This window comes from Onychomys torridus, chromosome 8 (genome assembly GCF_903995425.1).
Source record: "Onychomys torridus chromosome 8, mOncTor1.1, whole genome shotgun sequence".
Classification (NCBI taxonomy): Eukaryota; Metazoa; Chordata; class Mammalia; order Rodentia; family Cricetidae; genus Onychomys; species Onychomys torridus.
Genome location: NC_050450.1, coordinates 107,890,248 through 107,910,014, shown reverse-complemented (window position 1 = coordinate 107,910,014; position 19,767 = coordinate 107,890,248). Strand labels below are relative to the sequence as shown.

Genomic DNA, 19,767 nt, shown 5'->3' with positions numbered 1-19,767 from the left:
AATCGGCCTGGATTCTCCCTAAGACCCCTGTCCTTGTCCCTGTCCTGGTTAGTCCCAGACTATCTCGAAGATAAAACAAGAACACAGTTCTCCCTAGAGGTTCAACCTCCTCCCAGTGAGTGAACTGGGATGGCCAAGTGTTCGGATTCTGAGATTTAGAACTCAGTCCTGTCTGCTTCTATTCCTAACCAATTTCACTACTGCTGAAAGATTCAGGCTGATCTCAAAGTTATACAAACCCGGTGTGACACACCCATACTGCTTGGTACTTGGGGAGCTGAGGAAGGAGGAGCATTTGAGACCAGGAGTTCAAGACCAACATGGACAGTATAACAAGACCCCTTAAAAGAGGTAGCAGTGCTTTGACAGCTACACATGGCGTCTGAAGCTGACTGGTAGCTGGGAAACTAAAGGACATGGTGGGATTCAAGAAGCAGTGTAGGCCCCATGGGGTGCCTGGTGAGTCCAGAAGAGGCAGGAAAAGGGCTACAGGGCACATGGCTCTATGGAGCCCTCATACCTCAAGTAAAGCTTAAGGTGAGAGTTAGGGGGCAGCCTGCCGAGCCCGTGAGGGCACAGGGTCATGAACAAGCCCTCAGTCAGAGGAAGGGCATTGGACACGGAAGACAGATACTCCCATGTAGCAAGCGCCCAGTAGTGGCAGGTACTGCTGGGCATGGCAAATGTACATGAACAAGATGACAGAGTTACTGTTTTCAGAACCTCTGGAAAGACTCAGATTAAGGGAGTAGCTCATGCAGAGGTGGATCTCAGGCGTCTCCATCCAAATTCAGGTGCTTAGCTGGGTGATGGTGGCACAGTCCTTTAATCCCAGCACTCAGGAGGCAGAGGCAGGTGGATCTCTGTGAGTTCAAGGCCAGCCTGGTCTATAAAGTGAGTTCCAGGACAGGCTCCAAAGCTACAGAGAAACCCTGTCTCAAAAAAAAAAAAAAAAAAAAAAAAAAAAACACCAAAGAAACAAACAAACAAAAAACCAACCAAACAAAAAAAAAAAAACAGAAACAAAACAAACAAAAAGGAAATTCAGGTGCTTAAAACCATCCTAATGACATGTGAGAGGGCCCAGAGAATCCTGGGAAGGCCATAGAGATTTGGAACAGAACAGAAAGGGAAGGGAGAGAAGTGCAGTACAGGAGATGGGGTAGGCACAGGTTCTGGGGATACCTGTGGCTGACAGTGGCAGAGGCCTCAGGCAGCAGCAGGGGACCTGCTTTCCTGCTCTTCCTAGTTCTAAACCAAGCCTAGGTACAGACCTCGCCTTCCATTTGAACTTGGCAAGCACCAGGAAGACTCCTGGGACACTGAGTGCTGGCAGTGGGGACTCAACCACACCACTGGCTACAGCTGTGGGTGAGTCCTGGGCAGGCTGGTTCTACAGCCACTCCCAGGAGCTCCCAGAAACAGTGTTGGGTTAACACAGTGGGAAGTGGCTTGGAGATCAAAAGGGGGGGGGCACGGCTTTGTTGTTTCTTCTCTGTGGCTGAGAGGAAAACAGGCACACAGTCTTCGCACCCCACCCTCTGCAGCCCAGGGAAAAAGCTGCAAGGACAGCAGAGTGGACGCTGCTGGTTCCCCACAGTTCCAAAGGCTAGCGCTGCCATTTGTTCAGCTCTCCTCTTCAGACAGGTTCCGCACATGCACATCCTTTTCCTAGCCAGTTGCTAACACTGTGACTCTGCTTCCAGCTCAGCATTTCAGTTTGTGTCCTAGGAGCAAGGATTTCTTGCCACATTGTGACACCTCTACCCTGAGAATAAGGTTGGCACCAGTCCCCTTTAAATCCACAGAAGGCAGATAGCCGTTTCCTAGCCTAGTGCCTCACTGGGGCTCCATCCACCTGCATCCGTGCTAAGCGAGCCTGTGGAGCTGTGAGGAGCAGCACACCAGGCCCTGACCTCTCATCATCAAGGCGTGTCCCTACACTGTACTTCTTATAACAACTGTGCCTTAAAATGCCTGTCCTGGGCCAGTTCAACAGCTCCTCAGGTGAAGATGCTGCCATTGGGCCTGACAATCTGAGTTTGATCCTGGGGGCCATATGGAACAAGGAGACGACACACACTGGCAATTTGTCCTCTGACAGCACACCACCATCACCATCACCACCACCTCCACCACCACCACCTCCACCACCTCCACCACCACCACCTCCACCACCTCCATCTCCACCACCTCCACCACCTCCACCACCTCCACCTCCACCACCTCCACCACCTCCACCACCACCACCTCCACCACCTCCACCACCACCACCACCACCTCCACCACCACCACCACCACCTCCACCACCACCACCTCCACCACCTCCACCACCACCACCACCACCACCTCCACCATCACCACCACCACCACCATCTCCACCATCACCACCACCACCACCACCACCACCACCACCACCACCACCTCCTCCACCACCACCACCACCACCTCCTCCACCACCACCACCACCACCACCACCACCACCACCACCACCACCACCACGTACGCTCATGTGCACACACAGAAACAAAATGTAATCAAAATTTAAAACATTCAGTCTTACTCTTTTCTTTCAGAAACTAGAGTATTCTTAGTGTGCAGATGACAAGCCGCCGAAGGGATGGGAACCTGAGAGACTGTGAATGAGGCAGGGACATGAGCCTGGGCTCAGTACACTGTAAGTAGCTACCTGCAGACATGTAGAGGCAAGGGAAGACCAGACTCCACCCAAGGCCCCTCCAGGCTCCATATGAGGGGCCCCTGATCCTACATGGAGAGAGGATGACACTTGCAAAAAAGACCTGAGCTTAAAAGGAAACATTTGGTCAGTGAAATGGCTCTGTGGGCAAAAGCAAATCCACAGTAAAGCAATGGTTGGGATGCAGTGTGAATAGCTGCACATCACTGCAGGGCTGGGCACATTTTGTGGAAGACCAGGTCTCAGGCCAGAGATGCATCCCACTCTCCGTGCAGTATGGAAGTTCGGGACTCACTTGTACCCTGGGCCTAGGCCAATAGCCTGGCAGGTCTGTCAGACACCTGCATCTAGAAGGCAACTCAGGTTATCAAAGTTTCAAACATGCCCTGCTCAATCAAGAAGAAACTGGAAGACAGGAGACACAGGGAGTCAGTTCCCACCCCAGGGCTTAAAGGCAGTGTGAAAGGATGAATGAGACAGATGTGAGGAGACATGTAACATCACACACAAAGGGGTGGTCCACCAAGGGTCCTTCTGAGGCCACTGTCTCCCAAGCAGACTACCTTCTCCAGCAGCAAGGTCATTGGTCCATTGCCCACCTGCTGGCCAAAGCTGTCCCCATGAAGAAAAGGGTGATTTGAGTAATAGACCTCAATTACTACAGGGCCTATAGGGAAGGGCTGCAGGTCAACAGATAGCAGGTGTCCAAGCAATGAATGGCTAGCACATCTGGTTGCCAGAGTCACTAGAACTAGGTCTTCTGATTCTGGGATAGGACTGGTGAGGCAATTGCTCAGCCTGCTGAGCAAGGGCTGAATGATACTTGCCTCCATTACCATAGGCACAGCACCCCCTGCTGAGGGCTGGTTCTCAGACAGCCCCCTCTTCAGAGCAGCCAGAGTGGGTGAAGCATGAGAAAACAGTAGAGAAAAGAGCCCCCGGGGTCTCTAAATAGCAGGTCCCTTGGTGCCCCTTGCCTAGAGACGAGGTTGTGCCCTGCCCTCTGACATGCTTCCACCAGGTGCCAGGATGAGTGCGGTAGCAAACTTACAGGGACTTCAGCTAGACCCCAAGACATGCTCATGCAGCCAAAGACCAGTGCAGAGTCAGGAGAACTGCTCCTGTGTCCTGGCTGTCAATGGGACCCCTGGGCCAGGCACTCAACACCTCATGGAGGAGCCTCAACAGATGGTGGGCATCAAGATCAAGGAGAGCTAAGTTTCTTCCTACCACAGGGACTCTGCCCCTGGACCCTCTCAATGCAAAGCATGGCAGAATGGAGTGCCAATGCAGAACATGAAGAATCAGCCAAACTCTTCTGGTTCAGGAAACTGGACCCAGCACCACAAGAGCCCATGTGAGCTCAGCACATGAAGACCACCCAGGAGAGACATGACAAGCACAGTTTGACTTGGAAACTAACACTGGCAAGTGTGCCTCATTCTGGAAGAGGGACAGGCCTCCCTCAGACCCTCCTTGGCATAGAAGCACCTGAAATGCTCAATATATCCTTAGCAATGTGTGGAGGCCCACAGAGGCTCCCTAGTGAGACTTTATTCAAGGTCAGAGATTCTGAACTTGCTTTACCCAGCAAATGGGAAGATTTGGCCAGGGGCATGGTTACCAGGTGTTTTGAAGGGTCTATACTTGACTGTACATTGTCCTTTGATCTTGAAAGGTGGGGTCTTTTGCCTCACCCCTTGGCACTGTAGAAAAAGCCCTTTGGAATAAACCTTGAGGTGACTGGGTATTGACCCAGGGCTCTCCCGAAGCTATCCTGTGTCTCTTTCTTTCTATCATTTTCTCATTCCTCTCTCCTCCCCACAAGAACCCATCGTCAGGTCAGAGCTGGACTCCAGCAGACTTCCCACAGCTAAGTCTTAAAGGATGGCAGACAGGAGACTAGCTCCTTGTAGCCAGCAGCCCAGGTGGAGCTTTGCAGGGCCTAGAGAGGGGGCATTTGTATCCTTCAGGTGACCCGACCTGCCATAGCCCTCCTAGAGGTTAGCTCCAGTCCCCAGAACATGGTAGAGAGCCTGACAGCAGGACCCTTGTGGCTATGGAGTGTCATCGATGGGTACTAAGGCACAACAGTGCTCGACTGCTGGACACCCCTGTCATTCTGGGGAGATCCAGATCTGTCATCCTCTCTGCAGTGGCAGAGGGGCTCTATACCAAGGGGTCAGCTGCTCAGACTTGGCTGTAAGCACACATCACCTTCCAGAGCCTTCTAAAGCAAATATCCATAATGCTCAATTATTCTGGTGGCTTCTAGAGCGGAAAGGCACCTCTGAGAGCTAATTAACATACGCCTGAACAAGGCCCGAATATAGAGCTCTCATTAGGTGAAGACAGACAGCTGAGGGGGCTGCCAGGGCCCCGTGCTGTTAAAACCACTGGGAGGGAAGAGGGGCGGACAGAAGGTGAGACAGCCCAGGGCCCCCCTTGGACAGTTACCAATCCTGCCTTCCCTCAGTTACTCTCCAGACACCAGCTCCTCAGAAGTACAGCTCTTCTGCCACCTATGGAAAGGCCAGAGTGGAATGCGGCCAGGGGGTGACCAAGAGAAAAATCGATGGCTGTGTTACCATGGTGATGAGAGCAGACAGCGGAGCTTACAGGCATGTTGTTCTGAAACAAAACAAGTCCAAAGAGCCACCCAGGTTGTCCACGTTGTGTCAACAATTGGGCTGTGGATGCTAGGGATTTTGAGGAAAGTAGGAAGAGGTAGGGCGCCCAGGCTTGCAACCGGTGTTCCACTGTTCTGAGTCACTGGCCACTATTACCATTTTGCCTACTCAGATCCTTGGACCAGTGTCATCCAGGAGAGTGCTCCCATCTGAGAATGTTCAGTGCACCCTGGTTGGTCATGGACCATGTCTTTGAGTCATGACACACAGAGCTATAGGCTCTGAGGTGGCTGCTACATGAGACTCAATGTGGTAAGAAACAAAGATGGCGGGGCTTGATCTGATGTCCTCCTCTCATAGATGAGTAGCCAGAGCCTTAGCATAGCTCCAACAGCATTAGGAACAGGCTCTCTTGTCATCTCAGCAAGACCTGCTGGTCCTCAGTCCTGTCTGTCTTCTCTTGTACCTGATGTCCGTGAGGACCAGAGAAGGAAGCTGCCATGTGCCCCTTCCATTCATGGTGACCAAGCTCCTTTGGTAAAGCAAACTAGACACCAGGCAAGGAAGCTATCTGATACCCTCAGTAGGAGAGGGCAAGCTCCTGCTCACAGCTTAGAATAGAGTTTATTGTATTCTTTCTGGGCAAATTTACCCCTTAGAAACAGCTGATCCAAGTGAACAAGTGTACCCCAAAGACCCTGGTTAGCAATGCTCTTGTCAGCCCTGGGTGGCACCATCTCTAAGTCCTGAGAAAGCACCCCTGCGCTGGAGAACAGAAATGTGCTCAATGGTATCCAGAAACACACTGGCCAGGCTTGGGTTGGCATAAGGAAGTTCCTTCACAGGGCAGAAAGCCCAACAGGGACAGACACCCAGGCCACTCACACTTTCGCATAAGCTCAGCAGAATGAAGGCCCCATAACTTTTGTGTCCTGCACAGAAAGAAGTGCTCCAGAGATGGAAGACACTGGAAACTTCTGCTGAACATTCCCACTCTCCCGGATAGTGTGGTCCGTGTGTAGGTGCCTGATGTGACCATGCTCCTAACAACCAATGCTCTAGGGAAGCCCAGGGAAGACAGAGACCTGCCACAGAGGCTGCCGGCCACACCTGGAGCACCCTGTGCCAACTGCTGACTGAAAAGTGAGCAGCTGGTGCTCTCCCTCATTAACCCTCCCTGGAGCTGGTGCTGCAACACAGGAACATCAGATGTGGTAAACAAACTTTGACTTGAGGACACAGGGCTGACCACAGATCTGTGAACCTCCTAGGGGTTCCCAGAACTGTCCCTGCTCCAGGGCAGCCCAGTCCTCATGATTTGGCTTTTACACTCAGTGGTGCCCCTGGGGGCCTCTGGGCTGGTGGAAGGGAAGGTGAATCCCACCTCTGGGCAATCCTGGGATCCAGAGAGAACCAAGCTTCTCAGTGCAGGAGCAGAGCCAGCAAAGGTGACCCACGGTCATCACAGCCCTGGCTGGGCTCTAAGCCTACCCTACTCCAGCCGGGTGACAGTGCTGTTCTTTAACAGCTGGAATGGAAACCACCAGTCAGAGGAGGCCCCTGTGGTCACCAGCCCTGTCACTGTTGTCCTTATTGATATTCCCACCACAGAGCAGACCGGTGCTGAAGAACATGGACACCTGCTGTGTCTTATCACACAGCCACTGCCCAGGATTGGCAAATTGAAATCAGACTGCTATTAATCTCTCCAAAGCCTCAGTGAGGCCCCACAGAGCTCTCAGCAGGGTAGCCAGGGCTGCCACACAAAAGGCCTGGCCACCTGAGCCCACCCTACTGGCAGCCCCAGAGCCTTAGTTGAGTCTAGGTGCCTGATAACTGCCCAGCAACTTCCACAGTATACTTGTCCAGTAAAGCATGAGACCCTGGCTGGAGTCTAAGGGACCCCTGAGATCCTCATTTGTTACCATGGAAATGGAAGAATTAGGGGAGCTGGGTGTCTTTAGCTGGGAAGGGGAGCCCCATCCATTCCAGGCATTGCCAAGCCCTTTGTTCCTTTATTGTCCCTAACCTGGACAGGCAGCTAGCCCAGAGAGGACCTCCTCAGGAAGTACAACGGCCATAAGTCCCTGTGAGTGGGTTTCATTAAGGCCTCCAAACAGTGCCTCTAGGACTTAGCAGTCTCTAAAACGAAGCGTGCTCTGTTAGGGTCTGACAACTGGCAACACATCGAGTTGCTCTCACACGCCTGAAGGAGAGGTTGTGGTACCAGCCTCTTCCTTGAAATGGAAGGTGGATGTCCTTGAACACTCGATCAGGTGTGAATAGGCTCTGCCTGACCTAGGAGGAGCAGGACACAGCCAGATCACCTCACAGCCTCACAAAAAGCACTGGAGCCCAACTATCTGGCACTTTCAAAACTACCTAGGCCAATAGACATCTCTGGAACAGCTGGAAGGCCTCTTGGGGTAAAGCCTATAGGCCCCTACATTCCAGAGACCTGGATGCCTGGGGCCACATAACTGATGCTCTAGCCTCAGGGCAATCTTAGACCACTTGGGAAGACTAACATCAGGCAGGACATGACTGGGTCACACCTTGCTCAGAGACTCAATGACTGAAACCAGGCCCACACTGAGGCAGGGTTGTAGCTGCCCGTCTATGAGCATCCCTACTTGGAGGCTGTGATCAGCACAGAGCATCAGCACAGAGCATCAGCTAGCTCCCCCTTGAGACTTGTGAGATTTAGTAGACAGTGGGGCCCCAGCTGAGGCCTGGGGCTCCCAGCAAGCACACACAAGTCCCTGTGATCACAAACAAGTATGCTGCAGGCCCTGGCAGGTACAAAGCAGTCCTTTAAAGGAAAGTATAAAAGAAGCCTCTGGAGACAGGCAAGGTTGAATTGAAAAGAACAGTCAGTTCAGGGACAACCCTGAGCGAGCCTTGTGCAAACATCAAACACATCCACGCCGAGGCTTTGGGACACAGATGCCTCAAATAGACCTCCTGACCACACGAGGGAAATGAGAATCCTTCTCAGTCAGCTGTGCCTTACTCATTGTAGTGGCTGCTTAACTTCAGACATCACCCTTCCCAAGTCCACAAGACCGTAAAATGCCAAGGACAGGCCAAAGGCAGGTTATCGACCCTTGTTCCACACGGGTGAGCAGAGCTACTCAGGTGTGCACACCCTACCATGAACACCGCATTCTGGTTTTCTCCCTGTGTCAAATTCAGCCTAGCTCTATGCAGCCAGTTGTCTTGGGATGAAGAGCTGCAGATGGTTGTCCAGCAGACTGGTGTACCATCTGCTGGGGGAGCACATGATGGACAGTGCAGCTGCTGGGAGACAGACGCGACAGGTGCCTTCACCTACACAAAGCATCAGAGCCACATCCATGGTGGGCATCCTGAGGCCCAGCAACAAGGCATGCAGCCCTTAGGCCCTGCTCTGTGTCCTCCACACCAGCGCCACAGCTGCCAGCTAGCAGAGCTATGGATCAGAGGGATAGATACTGTCACATCTTAGCAAATCCCATATTTCAGTTAAGGGCAAAGGAGTATAAGCCTCTGTAGGAGCTCAGTGGATGCACACAGCAGAGCTTCTGTCCCCAGCTCTACCTGTCCAGCATCAGACCACCATCCAGGGCTCCCTGGCCATGGGAATGGTGCATATCCACAAATTCATCCCACACTGCTGGTCAGCCCTAGTACCAAAAAGTCCCAAGAAAGCAGAAGTGGCAACCAAGCACACACAGGTCAAAGTGGCAGGGAAGCATGGGGCCCACCTGCCCATTACACCTGCTGTAAGTTGTTTCTGGCACCAAGGCATGCTCTGACAGAGACAGAGGCAGAGGATCCAGAGATGGGAGGCAGCCACAGACAAACAAGTGGGTGGCTCCTAGCTAGGGCATCAGAAGGGTTGTGTGAAGATGTGGAGCTCGGAGCTGCCCTCCATCCTTAACTAAGCAGCCTGCTGTATCAAAGCAAAGCTCTGGCAGGCTGTAGACTTTCTCACTGCAGGGAAAAAATAACACTCCAAGTGGAGATGAGAGGATGGTTCCTGCATGAGTCTGCAGTCTCGGGGCCCTTCTCTAGCTGTGAGGCCAGAGTCTGTAGTACAGAAAGACTGGAGATCAAAGGCAGGCACTGCCCAAGCCATTCACTCACTCCAAAGGAAAGAAAAAAAACAACAAAGAGGTGGTTCTAGGGGTCATCTGAAACAGGAGTGACTCCCTGGGCATTCACTGTCCAGCATCACAGAGATGCTCTCCACAGAGACTGGGGTGCGTGTGTGTGTGTGCGTGTGCATGTGTGTGTGTTGAGGGGAGGGGGCTGCTTGTCACCCTTGTGACTCATGAGAAGAACGAATGAAGCACAGGGCTCCAAAGGAGAACAGGTGGGTGGGAGGGACAGATGTCTACAGCATGTGAAATTCTACACATTCCTAACAAGGGTGTCTGCCCAGGGAGCAGAGTGGGAGCCGTGGGCAGCTTACCCTGACCACTCTATGTGGAAAAGCAAAGACAAGAAATTCTGGGAGGAAGGAAGAGGGGAGGAGTTGGACAGAAAAAAGAGGAAGGAAAGAATTAGCCAGGTTAGGTCTCCTGTGTGCTTGACAGCCAACCCTGCCCTATGCAGCTGGGGCCTGGGCCAGAAAGGCCTGGAAGGAGGATCACAGTGAGAGGGTAGGCTTGTAGGCTCCACTCCGCTGGATGTCAGGATTTGATCACTTATGGTGCATACCTATGGTCCCTGCTACTTAACAGGTTGAAGAGGGAGAGTAGAGAGCTCTTATACCCCGAAGTCCACAACCAGGCTAGACAATACAGCATAAGCTTGTTTCAAACAGAAAGAGAAAACCCTGAAAACAATTAGGGACCAATAGAGGCTGGTCTGAATAGAGTGTTTTCATACTTGGACAGACCAGAGATCCCTTCACCCTGCAAGGGGCGACATTCCCTGAGGGCTCTGATTTACCTCTAAGACAATGGGGACCTTACACAGCTAGATCAATTTATCTTGAACATGCTGACCAAGAGGTCAGAAATGAGCTAAGTTGTAAACAGGAGGAGGAGAAAAACCAAATGGTACTAAAAACATACTACAAGCCTGGCCATGGTAGTACATGTCTTTAATCTGAGCACTTGAAAGGAAGAGGTAGGAGAATCTTTGTTGAGTTCAAGGCCAGCCTGATCTACAGAGTGAGTTCTAGGACAGCCAGGGATACACAGAGAAATCCTGTCTTGAAAAACCAAACAACTACAAATAAGACTAATTGCCATAGAGAAGGTCATCTCATGATAATACGGTCTATGTTACCAGACAGCACATGTATGCAATAGATAGACAGCCTACAAATATGTAGGACACAGTCAGAAAAAGTGTTGAGCTGCCACTATTGGGTACCAGGAAGCAAGCAAGCCCTATTTCACAGTGGCTGTTGCCAAAGACCACGGTGTCTTAGAGCATTTATCTTCTAAAGGGGCTCAGTCTTACATTTTCCATGAACCAGCCTGCTTAGAACAGCGAAATCCAGTGGGAATAACTCATTTATAACCAAGAGAGGACCAGGGAAACAGATGGTTAATTACGTGTTTATGGAATATTCTACAGCGGTGAAAATGAATGCACCCACTGCTGACAATAATACAGGGGGGTCTAGGGCAGGAAAACAGCAGGCTGTACACAGCACTCTTCCTATAGCTGACACTTGCAGGATAAAGATCACAAGGTCCTGCTTATCTAAAGATTTACTTCCCTCTTAGGCTCACCATCCTGCTCCAGATTATGAACATTTCTGTAGAAACACATCCCCTGCTCCTATCTTCCACCCTACCTGAGTGTCCCCTGGTCCTCTTCACCTAGGATGCCTGACCATGCAGATCATATACCACCCCACTACTGAGGCTGTCACCATCCCCAGCCCCACCTGAGTGCAGCTAGGCAACTTAAGAGCACCCAGGATGATCTTAACAGCTTCCAAGGAGCGAAGACCAAGAACACAGAATCAAGTGAAAATGGCATTGAACCCAGCGGGGCCACTGGAAGCTGTTGAGAGACGATGCTTCAAACACTAGCGAAGACCCTTCCCCGCCTGAGACTCACCAGCCAAGCCAGCGTGAGATAGGAAAGCACCAAAACCACTTCCCATTTCCCTGTTTAGAACCTTAAAGGAGAAACAAAGACTCCCCCACGAGCAAACAGGAACAGAGAACAGGGGCTCCACCTGGGAGGAAGCTGGGTGACCAGAGGTTCCAAGACAGAGGAAGAAGAGACGGATGGGTAGTGTGAACCCAGAGACTGGACAACACAAATGACTCCAAGGGCAGCCAGTGCAGGGACAAGTCAGTTAGCATCAAATGAAAACTTGAGGGCTGTGATGTATTCCAAAGAAAAGAAAGTTGTCATAATAAAAATAATGACCAGAATCATCATAAAAATCAATAAGCTGGGGCTGGAGAGATGGTTCAGCAGTTAAGAGCATTGGCTCCAGGTCCAATACCCAGCACCCACATGGCAGCTCACAACCATCCTTAGTTCCAGTTCCAGGGGGCCTGACACCTTCACATAGATACACATGCAGACAAAACACCAATGTACATAAAATAGAAAAATAATTAAAAATTTAAAAATTTAATAAGCTACCAAAATAAAGTCAACAATTAAATTCAAATTAAAATTGAACTGGTTTTCCTCCTAAAAATACTATTAGGCTAACTTGTTAGTGCATTCCTGTAATTCTAGCTCTCTTAGAGGTGCAGGTGGGACAAGGCCATCTTCCATACATAGTAAAACAAGCAGATTAAAAGATAATATGTGCCGGGCAGTGGTGGCACACACCTTTAATCCCAGCACTCGGGAGGCAGAGCCAGGAGGATCTCTGTGAGTTCGAGGCCAGCCTGGTCTACAAAGTGAGTTCCAGGAAAGGCACAAAGCTACACAGAGAAACCCTGTCTCGAAAAACCAAAAAAAAATAAAAAAATAAAAAAATAATATGCATGAGGCTATAGTATCCAAGAAAATAAATCACAAAATGAAAGGCCAGATTAGCAAGATAACTCAGCAAGTCCCATGTCACCAAGCTCGACAGTTAGCTCCCAGGGACACTTTAGAAGAAATCAATTCCTAGAAGTAGTTCTTGGACTGTCACACTAGCTCACCCCTTCTCACCGAGTAAATAAGTATAATAATCTTTAAAATGTTTATTTGTTTGTTTTCAAGACAGGGTTTCTCTGTGTAACAGCTCTGGCTGTCCTAAAACTTGCTCTGTAGACCAGGCTGGCCTTGAACTCACAGAGATCTGCCTGCCTCTGCCACCTGGGTACTGGGATTAAAGATGTGCGCCACCACCACCTGGCTCAGAGTAAATATTTTCAAAATAAACATCTGATACAAGATCTAGAATATAGAGAACTTTTATAAACCAGTATAAAGACGAGAACCCAAATAAAATAAAGGACGCAAACACTTTAATTTACATTTTACTAAAGACAAATAAATGGCAAATAAGCATGTGAAAAGATGTTGAACATCATTAATTGGAGAAATGTAAATCTGGAAATAACCCAAACTAGGAGCAACCAAATAGTGCTCGGCAGATGAGGGTATAATGAACTGTGCCAAACTCCAGACAGTATGGTGAGACCCAAGAGTGTGCAAGAGGGGCTAGACGAGGGGCCCGCCACGCCCTGATGGGAGCACTGCCTTTACCCCGTCCTGCAATCACAGTGATTGCCTGGAGATGGGGCAGGGCTGGGGGGATGCCTGACTATAGAAGGAATGGACAGGTTCACCATCATGCACACAGGAAATTCTCCACACAATATGTTCCGATATGTGCAGCTGACACTTCACTCCCCAATAAAGCAGTGAAATAAATCAAGCAGTCCCAACGGACTGCAGGTCTTAGCTGGGAAGACGACATTTACTTCTATCATGAAGCACTGTATTGATTTTAGCAAAGATTTTAAGAGTTATGTTGGGTCAAATAAGAGGATGGGATCAGAAAGCAAACTCCATCGTAAGAACTCCTTAGCATAAAGTTAAAAAGGAGAGACAGCACGGGCCTGTCTGTTAGACACTTGGAAGCAAACAGCACATGAAGTGGAGCAGCTGACTGGGTGGGAGGCATGGGCAGGGAGGGGTGGGTAACAGGGCCGACTTATTTTTAAAGCAAAGCAGTGCTGCTTTAATACAAATTCCAACCATTTGCTCATTCTCATTCCACTCCCAGGTACTTGTCCAAGAGAAATGAAATATAAGCCCACACCAATGCTTCACATACTCTGTGCAGTGCTATCCACAGCAATCTGGCCAGAAGCCACCCCACTAGCAGAGGAGCAGGCCAGGTGTGGTGACACTTGCCTGTAATCTCAACACTACCAACACTTGGAAGGAGGAGGCAGGAGAATTGAGGCTCATGCCAGCCATGACCAGAGTGAGAACCTGTCTCAAAAGGTGCTGCTCAAAGCAGAATAGGTCCATCACACACTGGAATATTATCTGCAGTGGGGATGCTAGGTGCCATACTGTGCCAGGCCTGTAGGCTCAGCTGGCTGGTAAAGACAATGGGGTGGTGGAGACTTTGCCTGCAGGGCCTCATTGGCAGTAGATGGCTAGTTCTGGAGTTGGATGGCTGTATGGAGGTCCCACAAGGGAGCTGAACCAAGGTCCAGGCTTGTAGGTCTGTGAAGTTACCCTTCCTCACAATCTAGCTTTCTTAACTCCTCAGGGGAGTTATGTGAGCCCTGCATGTCTATAGTAGAGCCCTATAGTCAAGAAACTGTGACACATGCCACCACAGATGAACCTCAAAAACACACTCACAGACATGAGCTGTACAATTCGTTACAGGCAAATCCAAAGGGGACCACAGGGGGGTGGCTGCCCAGTGCTGCCGCTGCTCGGGATAGGGAATGGCTGATAACAGATTTGGTTTTCTCTGGGGGTAATGGAAAAGTTGGAGCTACACACAGAGAATGGGAACAAACTCACAATACACCAAGCCCAGTAAATTGTTCACTTTCAGGGGTGAAATGTATGGCATGTGAATCACACCAATAAACCTGTTACTGAAAGAAAAAGATCTGAGCCAGGCTGACACCTGGTAGACCACTCTGCAGCAGACCAAGGAAGGATGCTCTCCACAATCAGCCCAAGAGACTGTATAGCCCACACACAAACAGAAGCTCCCTGGTTCAGATCAAACCCCTGAACCTCTCTCCCCTGCTACTCACCCCACCCTGTAGTACCATGTGAGCCCAAGGAACACCAGCAAAAGATTCTGGAATTTCCCAGAGGTTCCAGGTACACCCACTGCTCACTACAGAGCATCCAGTGCCTGGCTTTTCTCTGAGCATACTCTCACTGTCCATGTGACCACAGAGAAAACACTTGATGGTCTAGCACAGAATCAGAAAATTTTACATAGACATGTACGGCTCACATACCTCCTATGGTGTCCTCTGAGGCATTAAGAAAGCTAGACTGTTAAGAAGGGTAACTTCTCAGACCTACAAGCCTGGACCTTGGTTCAGAAGCTCCATTGTGGGACCTCCATATGGCTACCAAACCCAGAAATGGCCACCCACTGCCAATGAGGCCCTGCAGGCAAGGCCTCCACCACCCCATTGTGTAGTGATATATTGTGTACCCTAATAAACTTCCCTGAGGATCAGAGAACAGATCCAGCCACTAAATTAGATATAGAGGTCAGGCATGGTGGCACACACCCTTAATCCTATCACTCAGGAGGCAGAGATCTGTCTGGATCTCTGTGAGTTCAAGGCCACACTGGAAACAGAGCCAGGCAGTGGTGGCACATACTTATATTGCCAGTACTGGGGAGCACACACGTCTTTAATCCCAGGAAATGATGGCTGGGCAGAGGAAGGTATATAAGACGTGAGGAAACAGGAACTCATTCTATTTAGACTGAGGATTTCGTAGAGGTTAGAACAAGTGGCTGGTAGTTCTGCTTTTCCGATCTTTCAGCTTTCATCCTGATATCTGGCTCCGGCTTTTTTATTATAAGACCATCTAAGATTTGAACAACACCACTGTCCTCACCAGCCAGCTGAGCCTACAGGCCTGACCACAGTGTGGCACCTCACATCTCCCCTGCAGTGCCCTCAGCCCTCACTTTTCAGCCTGTCAAGAGGCTCCCACTTAGTGCTGCATCTGCAGAGGCTAAAGGTCCCTCGACTAGAGCCGTCAGCTGGCCAGTCCTACTCTTCCTCCACTTCAACCACTGTGATGGGTCACACCCGTGTACAGCCTAGTCTTTGCCACCCAGGCAGGTCCCATGGGTGCTGGTCAACACAGCAGTCTCTCACGGACTCTGGAGGTCACAGCGGCATGGCTAAATGCAAAGCCTGGCTTTTGTGCAGGAGGTTGGGAAAGGCACAAAAGGACAAGCAGGGCGAGAGCAGGCAGAGCTGTGCACACAGAGTCTCTGTCAGAAAGCTATGGCATGAGGGAGACAAGTCTTTGAGCTGGAATTAACATATGCATAAAGAAATCCAGTTCCCCTGACCTATCAATACAACCCAGGCCTCCTGTCAGTCCAGGGGAGCTACTGGTCCCAAACCTGATCCTCCCAGGATAACCGTCTGCTTCCTTCTGAGCACCTCTACCTGGTGTCCTTGCTAACCAGTCACAGGGACCACATTCTGGAATAGTCCCCATAGGGAGGCCTCCATGGACAAGGATCCTAGATGCAGAAGCTTGTTCATTACCCATGATTGGAAGAAACCAAGTAGTTCTAGGCCACTTTAGTTTTCTCAGTGTCCAAGGCCAGCCTGAGAGCTGCGATAAACCAAGGCCAGCACAGCACAGCCTGCCTCACAGCCCAGCATCCCTGTGAGTGTGGGAGACCTCAGCCACAATAGCACCTCCCCCCCTAAAGCCCAGCTTGCAACATCACTTCACAGGAGTGCATGAAAACACAGGTAGGCATAGGAATAAAGACCTCCGGGGATTCCACCTTGTAGCAATTCCTAAGTCTCCTGTATTCTGAGGTTTGTGGATATGGGGGTGCACTCTCCAGGGGGTCCACCCTTTTCACTTGTTTTCATGCCAGAAACAACTCAGTATGTTAGTAACCGCTTCAGTCCAACTTTCCACATAGGCCCCTATATCAGCCACTTAAGTGTTGGCCCCAAACCCTTTAAATGTGGCTTTGCCTGTGTCTGTGCCAAGCCATGCTCTTCAGGGAAGACAGCCCACCAAGAGGAGCTCCAGGCAGTACCCTAAGGCCATACAGTCCATGCCACTTTCAATGGAGAGTACACCTCACCAGCTCTGACATTTTAAAGCTACTTTTCTTGTTTAGCAGATAGAACCTAGTCTTCAGTCTGGCACCAGCTCTCCACGCCTGCCTGGATATACCCAGTGACTCTGGGAGCCCCCAGGCCCTCTTCCCAGTCAAGAGTCTTACCAAGTTCCTTGGAGCCCTGGCTCTCGCTGGCCAGCTCCCCCATCTTTACGAGAGCGTCAAAATAGCCTTTGGCGGCAAAGGTGACACCTGAGGGGAGAGGAAAGACTGGTTAATTCCTGCACAGAACCCAGAAAAGGTCTGCTGCCAACACAGATGGCAGTGGTGCCCACCCTACCTAAGCCTGGACAAGCTCAAGGAGTGCTCTAGCTCCATCGTTGCTGTGGACGCCACGGTTTCTTGTTGATGCTCTTGTTCCACTGCCATCACGAGTGTTTCTTTCATTTGTAAGAACACAGTGTACCCTGCAGGCCAGAGCTATTCAAGTGACACTGCAGAGCGGGCGCCCTGTCATGTGCTGCAGGACGAGGCGGAGGGAGTGCAGCTTTAAGTGTACTACACCAGACAAAGCGCCTACAGACCCTGGGCAAGATCAAGGCGGATCTGGAAGGCGGGAGGCCACGGATTTATCCAAAGATTCCAAGTCGAAAGACAGTCACTGTCCTCAGTCTCAGAACAGGCCCTAACCAGGAGCAGGTGCCATTGCCCAAAGCAGGCTAAGGGCATCATATCTGCCTTTTGTAGCCAGAGGGGCTTCTGGGGGTGGAAAGCTCAGCACCTGCCTTTCCTCCCCCCAGCCCAATGGTGGCTGTTGGCAGAACAAGCGTCCCCAGCCACCAGGTCCAGACTTCCTTTGTTGTGCCTGCACATTCCTCCACCTGAGGAAGGCCCCAACCACCTATCCTTCACTGTTCAAAGCAGGGAGGACAGAAGAGGCTGCCAGGGGTGGAGAGCAGGACCATGAGAAGCAGCCACCAGTGGCACTACTACAATTTCTAATTTGTTTTCTACAGAGCTCTGTTAGAGGGTTGTAACTGGGCACGCTATCAAACTTTATATGGTTTTCAATTAAGTGCATACAATTTGTTCTGTGGTAAAAGATCGTGTCCCTGGGGGACTGAAGAGTTTCTGTTTGCCTGGGAGGGTGGACCTCTTAAAACAAATGGAAGAAAAGACGAAGGAGCAGAAGTTGGGCACTTGGAGGCTGAGGGGCCGAGGTGGTGTGAGTAGCCTGTGAGACTGAGTCCAGCCTAGACAATCAGAGAAAACAGGAAGAGGAAATAACCATCCATCCAGCCTGTCTGTACACAGTAGTGATAACTCCATGAGAAACACGGGGGTGGGGTGGGGTGGGTGGGGGGTCTGGAAGGAAACCCGTCCCTGAGGGTAACATCAGAGAGAAGGGGTCGCAAGAGCCTCCATTATATCCAGAGAAGGTGAGACCACACCTCAAATTCATTCAGGGCACCGGGTCACAGAAATCTACCGATGAGGAGAGCCATGCCAGGGCAGAAAGACTCCTAATGGCTAGGTCACCAAGCACCAAAGGAATGGCTTTGTAAAGGGGCATCACTGGTGTGGAATGTGTCAGTTCTCTCCTACTTGTCATGGCATAGAGCCATCCAAGACTTCCAATGTCACCAGACACAGTCCTCCTGAAAATCAGAGCAGGAAGAAGCAGCTGGATACATTCAAGGTCCTAGAAAATTCTTTTGCTGGGAGAACTGGAGCATCGTGTGCTGTGCCTGGAGATAACAGGGCACTCAGGACACAGGGCAGAAGCCTCATGGTTGGTCTCCACGCTGTACTTCTGCTTCCAGAGGGTTCTTCCAGGGGGTTACAGCCAGACACAGAAAGTCAGCTCCTCTTTCCACACAAAAGCAGCTGAGGGCAAGCAGGCATCAGGGTGGGAGCAAGGGCTGGGTGTAGTGGTGAATATAATCTCAGTACTTGAGAGGCTGAGGCAGAGAATATGAGGCCATTCCCACACAATCCCGAAGCCAGGCCTCAGTGATTGGGGTCAGTGCTGAGTTCCAATGGGCTAGGACCACTGGATGTCCTCCTCCCACATCCCGTCTTGGTGTGGCCTCAGTGGCCTCTAGGAATATGCAGGAGACTGTTGCCATGGTCCTACTACAGGTCAGCCCTACTTGGAGCAACCATCAATAGAATAGACTAGGGTACCTGGGAGGACTCATGTACAGAAGGCCACTTGGCAGGAGGTTCGACTCAAGTGGGAAAGCCCTTATTCCCACACTGGCTGGGGCAAGTGGGAAGAACATTGGTGGTTTAACAGTTCCAACTGGACAGTGTGACCAGGATCAGGCCCATGCCACCAGAGATCAGTCAGGTGCTCTGTCCTCAAATGACCATAGGCTACAGGGAGGGAACCATAACGAGACCCTGCTAACTAAATATAGCTCTCTCTGCTGCCTTGTACTCGAAACCTGTAACTGAACAAGGGGCTCATCCCACACCTGGGGCCACAGCATGATAAAGCTGCAGAGGAGGAAGGATATAGTCCACATTTTGGAATAACAATGGCCTCATGCTTTACTTACAAAGACGGTGGCCTCTGCAGCCCTGCCTTTACAGGAGAGGTCACAGGTCCTGACCCCAGGGTCAGGACCCAGGAGGAGTGGCTCTCTAGATGCACGCTAGGACCAATGATGGGTTTCAGTCCTTTCCTTCTATGAGCTGGGGGTGGAAGGTGTCTAAGAATCTTGAGCCAAGGGTCTAGCACAGCTGCCCCAGTCCCAAAGGAGCTGCAGCATGTCTATTCACCAGAGCGAGGACACAAGCCCTAGACCCAGGGTCACTTATACCAGCCCCAATATTGTACTTTGCATAAAATTCTAAAGAGCAGACAGCTACACCCTTGTCTCTAAGTAGCCTGCTTGTTACCACAACTGTGGAACAAAAGCATCCTGCATGGAGTGCAGCCTGCATGGCAAGGGCCTGTGGTCACAGTGAATGCAGGGTCACATTCAGAGCACATGGGTGGGCACACCCTCTACTCATCTCAACCAGATGTTTCTGGAACAAAAGGCCTAGTGGCTTCTACCCAGGCAGTAAGAGGCTGAGAGGAAGTTCATCTGTGAGCCAGAGGACAGGGGCCAGCGATACCTGCCAGCGCTTTCTCATAGTTCTTCCCCATGGCGATGAAGTTGCGGAGGCTGGGGTTGAACTGCTCCATGATGGTC

General features: G+C 50.8%; 1 protein-coding gene across 7 annotated transcripts in view; it reads right to left on the bottom strand.

Annotated features, from left to right (window-relative positions):
• The window catches only part of Baiap2 (BAR/IMD domain containing adaptor protein 2), a 70,191-nt gene that overhangs the window by 35,846 nt on the left and 14,578 nt on the right, over window positions 1-19,767 (bottom strand). For all 7 annotated transcript variants that reach the window (XR_004945627.1, XM_036195623.1, XM_036195627.1 and 4 more), the window contains exons 2-3: window positions 19,691-19,766; window positions 16,727-16,813 (exon numbers count right to left, since the gene is read on the bottom strand). Coding sequence is in view for 6 of the 7 variants with exons in the window: in XM_036195623.1 (XP_036051516.1) it covers window positions 16,727-16,813; window positions 19,691-19,766 (163 nt within the window). In the remaining variant the exon portion in view is untranslated. The remainder of the gene's footprint in view (window positions 1-16,726; window positions 16,814-19,690; window position 19,767) is intronic.